This window comes from Morus notabilis, unplaced genomic scaffold, assembly GCF_000414095.1.
Source record: "Morus notabilis unplaced genomic scaffold, ASM41409v2 Scaffold951, whole genome shotgun sequence".
Classification (NCBI taxonomy): Eukaryota; Viridiplantae; Streptophyta; class Magnoliopsida; order Rosales; family Moraceae; genus Morus; species Morus notabilis.
In genome coordinates, this window is record NW_010367036.1 from 321613 (window position 1) to 332289 (window position 10677).

A 10677-nucleotide genomic window follows, 5' to 3' on the forward strand; every position below is an offset into this window, starting at 1 on the left:
AGTAATTATGACCGATTAAGTTGTTTTGTTGTGCATTAGGTCAACCATAATCCCAAAGACAAATATGGCATGAATCAAACATTTTTGTGATTTGTTCTCAAACGGCTTTTTTTTATTATTATTTTGACCTCGTGGGCACCAAATTTTGTTACCATCGTTAAATTGGATAAGTTAATTCCGAACCGGACATTCTTGTAAATACACCATTGTTGAATTACAAGTTTGCGAATTTGTCACTTTGAATTTGAAAAATAAATGTTAGCATTCTCCAATAGAGAGAATATAGAGTTTTTCATGTTTAGATTACTAAGCAGAGGAAACATTCCCGCTCTTCTGTGAGAGAAAAGCAATTTATAAAGGGTGGGATTGCTCAGGACCTTTGTTTTGATGGTCGGAAAAGATTAACTTACCACTTTAACAATCAGTGGTGTGATCTTTTAACGCTGGAGTTTGTTGTATATATTATATAGAGCAGGGTATTATATCTGCATATAGCTGGATTGAGATGCCTTTATGTTGGTGGAAAATAAATTTTCTGGATTTGGGTTGAAGCTTAAGTTGCAGCAAGAGCTATTTGACTAGGTGCGTTTAGTTGGTGTATTCGTGACATGATTTAAATCGTAGTTTATTACAGTATTTTCTCTTATAAAAAACACACGTAAATCAATAATAGTTCTGAATCATGATTTTCAATCCATGAACCAAATAAAAGTTTAGCAAGTTCCTACGGAGAAGATGGTGAATTTTTCAATAAAAATAGAGAATTATTTGATTAGGAGGGTATAAAAGTAATTACGTTTTTAATTCTCACTAAATAAGTGACACGTAATAATTTCGTCACTCATTGTAACAGAAGGGAAAAATTTGTTAACGGAATAAAATTAAAAAAAAAATGAATATTACGTTTTAAAATTCGGGAGACACAATATTATAAGAGACATAATTTAAGAAGAATTTTTGAAATTAATCCAAGTTTTAACGGTACTTATGAGTGGGAGCATTTGTGTCATAAATTGCGCACTTGTGTTGGTCTAGAAGTTGCTTTTTTTTTTTTTTTTTGATCTCTTATGATATTTTGAGGAATGAACAATATGACAGATTATAAAGAATAAGTGAGTGGTTCACAGGAGTAAAGCACGAACGAGGGAAGGAAGAAATCCAGTAAAATAAGATATTGGGTGTAACAGAGGGGGTTCGGAGGAAACTTCCTTTTTTTGCTAATCGGCCTAGAAGTTGCTTAGAATATGGTAGACAAGGCCATATGTCAAGAGTGTTAGCGTACAAAGCATGATTCTACTTTTAGCTTCAAAAATTCTACAAAATCTATTTTTTTTTTTTTTTTTACTTTTTACCAAACAGTTTTAACAGTTTTAGTTGGGTCAAGGCCTAAACCTACTTACTATTTAACAAGTAATTATGACCGATTAAGTTGTTTTGTTGTGCATTAGGTCAACCATAATCCCAAAGACAAATATGGCATGAATCAAACATTTTTGTGATTTGTTCTCAAACGGCTTTTTTTTATTATTATTTTGACCTCGTGGGCACCAAATTTTGTTACCATCGTTAAATTGGATAAGTTAATTCCGAACCGGACATTCTTGTAAATACACCATTGTTGAATTACAAGTTTGCGAATTTGTCACTTTGAATTTGAAAAATAAATGTTAGCATTCTCCAATAGAGAGAATATAGAGTTTTTCATGTTTAGATTACTAAGCAGAGGAAACATTCCCGCTCTTCCGTGTTTTATTTTGGTCTTAACAGAAACGAACAAGGGCTTTGCAAATTTTTAAAATTGTATATTCTAATAGTACGTTGGATTGTGCAATTCAGTAATTTAGGTCTCGTTCATTTCACTGATTCGAGTTTAGAATTTTAATTTTACTATAGTAAAAAATTCTCAAAAACAGTCACATTTAACTTTTTTACTACAGTAAAAAGTTCTCACATAAAGTTATATCTCAACTCAAATCAACGAATTAAATAGACCCTTAATATATAATATTTACAAGTTGAATTTCTCTTTGACCTCACCCCATTCTTGTTAAGCTCCTACTTCAACAACTACTATTTGATATCATTTAGAAATAATTAGTTTTTTAAAAATTTTGAGTGGATTCCGGCTAAAACTGTGACCCAAATAATTCGGGTGCAACCGAGAGTCAATAGTAATCTTAACAAATATCCTTCAAAAATATATAAATCAAAATTTTTATCCTTTACTTTTAATTTATAACTTTTTTAGTCAAATAATTACACTAATAAAAAGATATTTATTAAAAGTAAGAGTAAAAATTTAAAATAGTACAAGTCAATCAAATTTTGCATCACATTTCTTAACTTAGCATACAAATAATTTGATAGGTACGAGTAGGTTTCACTATTTTAACTTGTCTACCTTCAAGTACGTTTCAAGTATTCCAAACCAAAGAAGAAAAAAAAAATAATTGCCCCACGTGAAATTGAAAATTCTAGAAATATATTAATTTGCAGCAGATCTCGGCTTAACTTGGCTTTTTATCTCATTACTTCTTGTGTACAACCCATAATCGTTGAGGCAAATCCTCATGTACATAGAAACTGGCGTTGTCAACTGAAGATGTGTATTGATTATTGACTATAATTATTACTACAAACGTTGAGGGAAAAATAAAAAAGTTGATAAAATAACTATTTCTTATTTTACATAGCAGAGGAGGACCGCAAATATCATTTTATGAGCTTTTTCCGGTTGCTTTGGCCAAAGAAGTGAGGCTCAACCTGCAAGCACAAGAGAAAATGAAATGAGAATGACAAAACAAATAACAATAGCAAGCTTTAATCCCAATTTATTTGGAGCCGGATATATGAATTTTACAGACTGACAAAACAAAACAAAAAAATTTGAGTTTAAAATATTTTTACTATTCTAATTGGATCTAAGAAGTCTTTTCGCTAGGCTGTCGCTGCCCCATTACTAATAGTACAATAATTTAGTTCGAATATAGCTGAGGAAACACTTTTAGCTCTCAACAAGAGGAAAAGTGAAGAAAATAATTCAAGCATTATTTCATTCAAGGAAAATGATATTCAGCAAATCACCCCAACAAATAGAAATGCTCTTTTCATTTTGCAGCATCAAGCACACTGATTAAATGCAGTTTTTCTGGTTGCAACAGAGAACGCCATCACTTCTCTGAAGAAAACGTCTCTGTAAAGCATATGCAATGATACCAGAGACTTTGAACAAAATTTGAAAAACTACGGGGTTGTTCTTTTGCAACAAAATTCAAAAAAAGTTTAAACTCAAGTTACAATTTTATTCAAGTTCACGTTCTTTGAAGTTCCAATTTTATTCAACTTTACTCAACTTTATTCAAGTTACAACTTTTAACTCAAGTTATAACTTAAATTCAACTCAAAAACTACACTCAAATCACACTCCAAAAGAACAACCACATATTAATAATTCCGGCTAGTTCTACTTCTTCAGCCCCCAAGGCATCAAGAAGCACCACAACTATATTCACACCACAAGAGCCCCGCTCAACATCGTCTGATGGATCAATTTTGTGTTGTCTATTACAAAGCACCCGACCCCTCTCCCACCTTTGTCTACGAGCTCCAAATCTATCATGATTTTATATTTATAATCGATCTCTTCAGGACTGACAGCAGCTAAAAAATGGATGTCTCTTATTTTTGAGATTCCAGAATGGGATTGTTCACATTTGGAAGCCACCAGCTTAGCTTATTTGCTCTGGTTCTTGTTCAACAGACTATCCTAATTGTCCCGTTAAAACCATACAAAGTTTACATGCTGACATAGTATCATTTGATTGGCTGAGGACGACAAAAGACCATAACAGAGAGAATTTTTATTTGCCTTTTCAATTGTACACTTCACTATTTGATAAGAAATCAACTAATTGCTAAATCATAAATACCTGATGATTGGCTTGCGCTGCGCAACAGGTGCAGAGGATCCATTGGAAACTGGTGCCATAAGTTCAGCAGGCTTTCAAGAGAAGAAAAGAATAATGAGATATTGTCAGTACTATTGCACATAAAAATCTGAGTCAGAAATATCGTAGTTATACATAAAAGGGGCAATTGACCACTATAGTAGAGCAAGAACCAATAATCCGACATAAAAGGACTGCAGGGAGAGCTTTAAGATTCTTTTTGCTTTTTTTTTTTTTTCTTTTTTATTTTGGTTTGAGAAGCCTTTATTTGTCAAATATATAATAGCCACTCTTCAAAAACAAAAGGAGCAATAGTTGATAAGAATTTTCAACTCCATCCACATTTAAGTGATGGGGAAAGAAAATCTTTTTACTTTTTGGCCCATTTCTAAGCACTTGCATGTACAAACTTGTTTTCCTGAACTCTAAGAACAGTTACCGTGGTTTTGATATAAGAATAATTCATTTACAACCAAAACAAGAATCAGAATAGACAGGGAACATAAGAAGATAACAGAAATATATTATGAGGAAATAAAAGTAACAGATCCACCTCAAGCTCCTCTAAGCCTCCATTAAAGTATGAACCAGTAGAAGGCCCAGTTCCGGTGTTCGATGTTATTGGAGCTGCTGGTTGATTTCCCTTTGAAGTCTCCACTTGACTGTCCATCGTGCTACCAGAAAAATCTTTGGCTTGATTTCTGTATTCAAAATCTTCAAGCTCATCCAACTCTTCTGGCAAAGCTTGGTGAGAATCGTATGGACCAGACATGATATTATCAATAGCCATCTTCTCTGCTTCTTTGGAGCTTGATGCATCAACAGCAGCTACAGGTACAGCTTTGGTAGGTGGACTGCATCTGGATGACACTTCATTTTCACCATTTTGAGATGGGATGTCTGCCGAGTTTTCACACTTCTTAAAGCTGTCTACAAAATTGTTATCGGACTTTTCTCTTTGTGATTCTACCAACCTGTTCATATCCATACTGTCGAACTTTACAGATGATGAACTGAGAGTGCTAATTGGGGAGCTCGCTTCAAGAACTTCCCCAGTAAAGGAAGCTCTCGGCTTGACATTTCTGAGACTGCTCTCAACATTGTCATCCACACGCTTTCTCTTAGAACCATCATCTGATCCATTTAAAACTGTTTTACTTTCGTCTGACTTATCTGGTTGAGCAAGTCCAGAAGCCTTCAGTTCTGAAGCCCGCTTCATGTCCCAGGTTATCTTAACTGGGCGGCCTGGTCGAACTCGACCAGGAAATACAAAGTTAGGTATGTTTTTCCTTTTTACATGGGATACGTGGATCAGCATTCCAGGCTTCCACAACATATACATGTTGACAGAGTTCTTAAATTCTTCTACAGTTAACCTTATATCAAAGTGCCCACTTTCATTTGCTGGAACTCCTTGTTTTCGTTGCAAACCCATAAAGTAACTACAATGGAAAGGTTTGGATTTGTCAGAAAACTCCCCTGGGTGCGGGTGACACTGCAGCTTGTTGTAAGTGTGCCTCTCAATCTGAATTTGGAGATGATAGCAATAAGAATCACTAATCATAAGAGGGAGATTAAAAAAATTAATAATAATACACAAACATTACATTTGTACTTTATATATACGTAATCTCACCTTCAATGTTAGTTGACGGAGGCGAGACTCAACCCAGCCTTTCCATTTTCTCAAGTCATCGTCATTTTCTGCACTGATGTCTATCTGTAGATAGTTTTTATATGCTTCAAAGAAGGGATAAGGCTCAAAAAGGGTATCCCAATCAGCCTTGTCCGTTTCCATAGCCTGCAAGCAATAACAAGCATCTAAGTTAGAAAAATAAAAACAGAAACAATGTGAATAAGACATTATGTGAAATTATGTTTTTTCCCTTACGAAAAAATTCAAGAAATTTGAATTGGACCAAAAATAGAACACCCAGAAAGACATACAGCTTAGCACCATAGTTCAAGGCAACAAATAACTTCTTATCAATCCCAAAACTAACTGTTAGAAACATATATTTAAAAAAATAAATAAATAAATAAAAGAGAGAGCAATTGGCATGAAGGAAAACCAGAAAAATATAAATATGACCAATTCCAACGTTCAAAACTAAGAACACAAACATTATTTTGCAGGTAAGAACAAGAATTCTACAATTCCTGTTTGCCATGTAACAACATATACGATGTTACAATTTGTTCATCAAGGGGAGAAAAATGATTGCAACTCAATATGGAATATCATCTTCTGATACATTTGATTTCAGTTGGGAAAGGAACATTGTTACGTTATAACTAAAATGGTAGGTTCATACCTCACAGATTTCTCTCCCCCTCTGAAATTCCTCTGACATGATACGCAAAGTACTTGCTGACACATTGTAGCTTGAATTCATGCAAGGATAAGCCGGAGTAATTATAGGCATTAAGTGATACCTATCCTTTGGATTTCTTCTAGGATCCCAAACTTGAAGTCCAAGGGATCCTTCTTCTATAGCGCAAAGCATAACTGGGTTTGGCCAACGCCATTGAGTGTAGACTCTAAAGAACCGAGATACTAGCATATTTGGCAGTGCATTAGGGTATAATTGGCATATCCGAGCAACAAGCAGTGCCCAATTTATACCACCAAGAAACCCTGAAACCTGGCAGTGATAAAAAGCAAGAAACTCTGATAAATCAAAAAATGTAAGAGCCAATAAGAATGCCATAATCTAGCATAGCAGAAAAATTCATAACATACATTAGAATAGACACCACGACGCTTTGCCCATAATCTCATACATCTCAATGTTGTTCGGAAATTCTGGAACACACAGAACATAAACAAAGTAAGAAAGAACTGTTATTAAAAAAAAATGTAAACTTATGCATTGCAAGCACATATACAAGCTAGAAAAGCAATGATTAAAACCTGAATATTTGGAACTAGCCGCAAAATTTGGTCAGTAACTCTACAACCATTCAGACTACGAACTGTCTGCTCATCTGCATTCTGCAGTATTGAGTCTTGAGATATATCCAAGTCCTGCCCAAAATAAGATCTTAGGCACAAAAAATACAAAATATCAAAATACAAAATCTTTCTAAGCAGATCAAGCATCAAAAAGAACAAAACAGACAATATCTGTCACAACATACACGAAAGTCACATCACAAATTCAACTCTAATCTATCAGCCATTGCTCCAATTAATCATCAGTTCTAGGTGCCTCAAGCACCCAGAACTTGTCTGCCATCACATTCATCGAAAGCCAATGAAATTATAAACCTTTCCAACATATTGAGAAAACATGCCTGCTTTTACCTTTCTTTCCCACATAGCCACAAGTTAATGTTTCCAAAGAAACAAGTCCCCTGCACCTAAATCTCCTAGGGATTTCAAACTCAATGTTTGGTTCGTTTGTCATATCATTCATGACGCCTTAGCATGGTTATTATATTCACATTTTGCTCTCGAAATCTAGCGACGCATGACTCAACAATCATATAGTAGCAAGGGAGGATAATTTATTCCTAATTATCAAAATTTCTACACCACTGCCTCACTCATATATTTTACTGCAGTATATTTTATCATGTAAACCTAAATCAATTGAGCAGTTTACACAAAAAGAAACATAATGGTTCTTTAAAGGGTTAAACACTTCGTCTTAACTTTTACTCTTCGTACTTCATTACCGTACAAGAAATAATTATCAAAATTCCAGATCACTTGAACATGCATACTAGTTGTTTTATCAAGAAACAACAACTGATTACTGTTTCATCAAAGTTGACTACAGCTTACAGACTTGCACACAACAACCATAAATGAAACTATAGGTCTGACAGAAATAGAGATGTATGATGTAATCAACACTTACCTCAGGAATAACCCAAAGTGATAGTTTTGCATAAAGAAGATCTATAGAAACCCCATTGAACTTGAATCTTAGCACTGGAACATGAGCATCAGGTACAGGATGCACCTCTGTTACTTCAGGCATCTCCACCAACATTCTATGTAGCTCACCAAAGAAATCTTCCTACAACCAATTTATAGAGAAGCTCAAGTTAGTTCACAAAATGGAAGAAAAAATTGAAGTAAGCTTAGCTATAAAAGGTAGAAGTTGATACTTCTCGCGTTGCATGTCTTGGACCAACACAGAGTGTGTCTATATCTGCACCTGGACCATGCACCTGCCGAAAAAGGGAATAGCAAATACGTCAAGCATTAAAAGTTGAAATAACAAATACAACACAGTATCAGATAAATACAAAATTAACAAGGCATCTATTAAAAAGCCATGGTTAGACCCCTAGAAACCTTGAAATAGAGTTAACCCCTCTTCTATAGGTTGCTAATCAATACTGGGCAATTTTAGATCCAAATAAAACAATGAAGGATCCTTCTCAAAAATTGAGACAAGTTATGCGAAAATCTTTCACTAGCAGGTAATTTCAGTATGCCAACAACTTAAATGAAGGCTAAAACTAGACTTTAGGAAGATAATGATATATCCATCGTGAAAAATCTTGAATATGCAGTGTCAAAAATTCCACTAACATTAAAATGTTCAATTATCAGATTACAATCATCATAGCATAACTAGTGAAAGATAATAATAGTAGATCAAATCCAAAGCCTCAACATTAAACATTTAGTGAAAATTACAGCATATCAAATTCAAAGCCTGAGCATTAAGCATCTATTGAAAATTATCTACCATCAAAATCACCACAGCATAACTAGTGAAAAATAATAATATAATAGTAGATAAAACTCAAAGAATGTGGATTAAGCTTTTAGTAAAAATCATCTTCCCCTTTTATTCTCCAGAGGACAACTGTAAATTTAAAACAGGAAAGATGCAAATAAAGAAACCTTTCTGAAATGGAGAGACGAAAGAGAGCTCGTACCCCTAGTCGATAGGAACCAAAAGTGAAAATCTTCGCATTTGCTTCTTGCACCAGTTGCTCATTCAAACCCTTTGCTCGACTAATTGTTTTGACCCATAACTTCACAATCTGTCTCATTTTACAACAACAACAATAAATAAAAAATAAAAACACACAACAACCATATCAACAACATCACGCATGATAGGAAGAAATCAGCTAATTCCACAAAAAGGTGAAGTATTTCTTATTCTATCAACTGAAACAATGCTGATATGGCAAAGTACAGACAGAATCAACAGATACTTTTTCTCCTTTTCATCGTTTTTCTCAGCAACCAAACAGAGACAAAAGAAACTGAAAAAAAAAATAATTCAACCTGGTCTAGTCTGCCAAGCACTTCTTCCCTACTGACAGCTTCTTCTTGACTCTCATACAATCCGGCATCTTGTAAATACTGAAACACCCACAAAATTAAACCCAATCGGCATAATTTCAGGCAAACAAAATCACAAATTTACAACATTTCATCACCTTAAAAAAACGCTATTTAAGCATTTTAAAAAAAAAAAAAAGAAAAAAGAAAAGACCTTTTCAAGTTCCTGGGATTTCATCACGTCGTACTCCGTTGGCCCACCCAATGATATGGGCTCCGTAATGCCTAATCGCTGCCCGTTATTCCTAAAAAAAAAAGAAAAAAGAAAAGACCTTTTCAAGTTCCTGGGATTTCATCACGTCGTACTCCGTTGGTCCACCCAATGATATGGGCTCCGTAATGCCTAATCGCTGCCCGTTATTCCTGTTGCTTAATCCGTGGTTCGCCATTTATGAATAATAATATTGCCACAAATTTAATTATTTTTTTCCAATTTTTTTCTTTTATTTTTTTGCAGAATTGGGAACGTAAAGAACAAATTTTTGTGTGTATATATATGGATAAGATTTTACTGGAACTCTCTTTTTTTCTTCTTTTGTTTTTCCTCTTTTTTTTGGGAAAAAAATCAAATCAGAATGAATAAAATAACAAGGAAGAAAGTAAATGTCGATTATACAGTATTGTGTAGAATTCTACAACCAAAAAAAAGGAGAAGAACTCAACATTCAAAGGGAAAATATCCAAAATTCCAAAACCCTATCACAATAATCGAACATAATACAACACCATCTCGTGCATCTTCGAGATAAACAAAAACCCTAACCCTAAACAATCGCAAGAGAAATACACTAAACTCGGCCAAGCAATTCGATCGAAGTCCGGTCTATCCGCTTGCTGCTTTCGTGCGGGAGGGCCACTTCGATGATGATTGTGAGCAGAGAGAGAGAACAAATCTTCAAGAGGACGAAACTCTTCGAACAGCCACACACGGAAATCCGCAGCTTCAGCGAATGTGTATGTATGTAGATATAGAGAGAGAGAAAAGGCGGGTAGGAGAGGGAGACAGAGGAGAGAGAGACCGACCTCGGAGGTTAAAGGTTAGGTTTTTGGTTTGCTTATACTAATCCAAACCATGTGCAGAGCACGTGTGACATTCTGTAAAATAATTCAATAATGTAACTTCTACAATTTTTTTTGGATATAAGTTTATTTAGCGTGCATTTAAAGTAAGGATCCGTATCATGGTTCAGATTATGATTTTTAGCTCGTTATAATTTTTTTCATAAAAAATATACGTAAATCAAGAATAATTATGATCATGATTCTAAATGCATAAATCAAACGCCATCTAACTATGTCTTCAATTTTTTATCTCAGTATATCTTCAAATTAAATTTAATATATAAATCTTTATATTATTTCAATCAATATTTGATTTTAAACTTTAAAATAATCGAACTATCCTTAAAAAAA

At 34.2% G+C, this 10677-nt stretch overlaps 1 protein-coding gene across 3 annotated transcripts; it reads right to left on the reverse strand.

The window, feature by feature from the left end:
* Positions 1 to 2466: 2466 nt before the first annotated feature.
* LOC21396460 (nuclear poly(A) polymerase 1) lies at positions 2467 to 9718 on the reverse strand. Of its 3 annotated transcripts, none has more exons than XM_024174590.1 (12): positions 9537 to 9718; positions 9208 to 9285; positions 8850 to 8957; positions 8067 to 8129; positions 7814 to 7975; positions 6862 to 6975; positions 6691 to 6753; positions 6263 to 6592; positions 5584 to 5748; positions 4501 to 5472; positions 3930 to 4000; positions 2467 to 2763 (listed from the first exon to the last, which is right to left on the reverse strand). In XM_024174590.1, exons 1-12 carry the CDS (start codon positions 9651 to 9653, stop codon positions 2718 to 2720), a joined length of 2289 nt encoding a protein of 762 aa, XP_024030358.1. In that variant the 5' UTR covers positions 9654 to 9718; the 3' UTR covers positions 2467 to 2717. The 3 variants fall into 3 exon arrangements, with proteins under 3 accessions (XP_024030358.1, XP_024030359.1, XP_024030360.1); XM_024174591.1 differs by lacking the exon at positions 9537 to 9718 and adding an exon at positions 9419 to 9497; XM_024174592.1 differs by lacking the exons at positions 8850 to 8957; positions 9208 to 9285; positions 9537 to 9718 and having other exon boundaries at positions 7814 to 7971; positions 8067 to 8075.
* Between the last annotated feature and the right edge of the window lie 959 nt (positions 9719 to 10677).

Coding starts and splice junctions, on each gene's coding strand:
- LOC21396460 (XM_024174590.1), bottom strand. CDS start 9,653: ATGGCGAACCACGGATTAAGCAACAGGAATAACGGGCAGCGATTAGGC. Junction 8,130..8,849: donor TTGGTTCCTATCGACTAGGG/GTACGAGCTCTC, acceptor CTTTTTCGGCAG/GTGCATGGTCCAGGTGCAGA. Junction 4,001..4,500: donor GAGGCTTAGAGGAGCTTGAG/GTGGATCTGTTA, acceptor TTCTCTTGAAAG/CCTGCTGAACTTATGGCACC.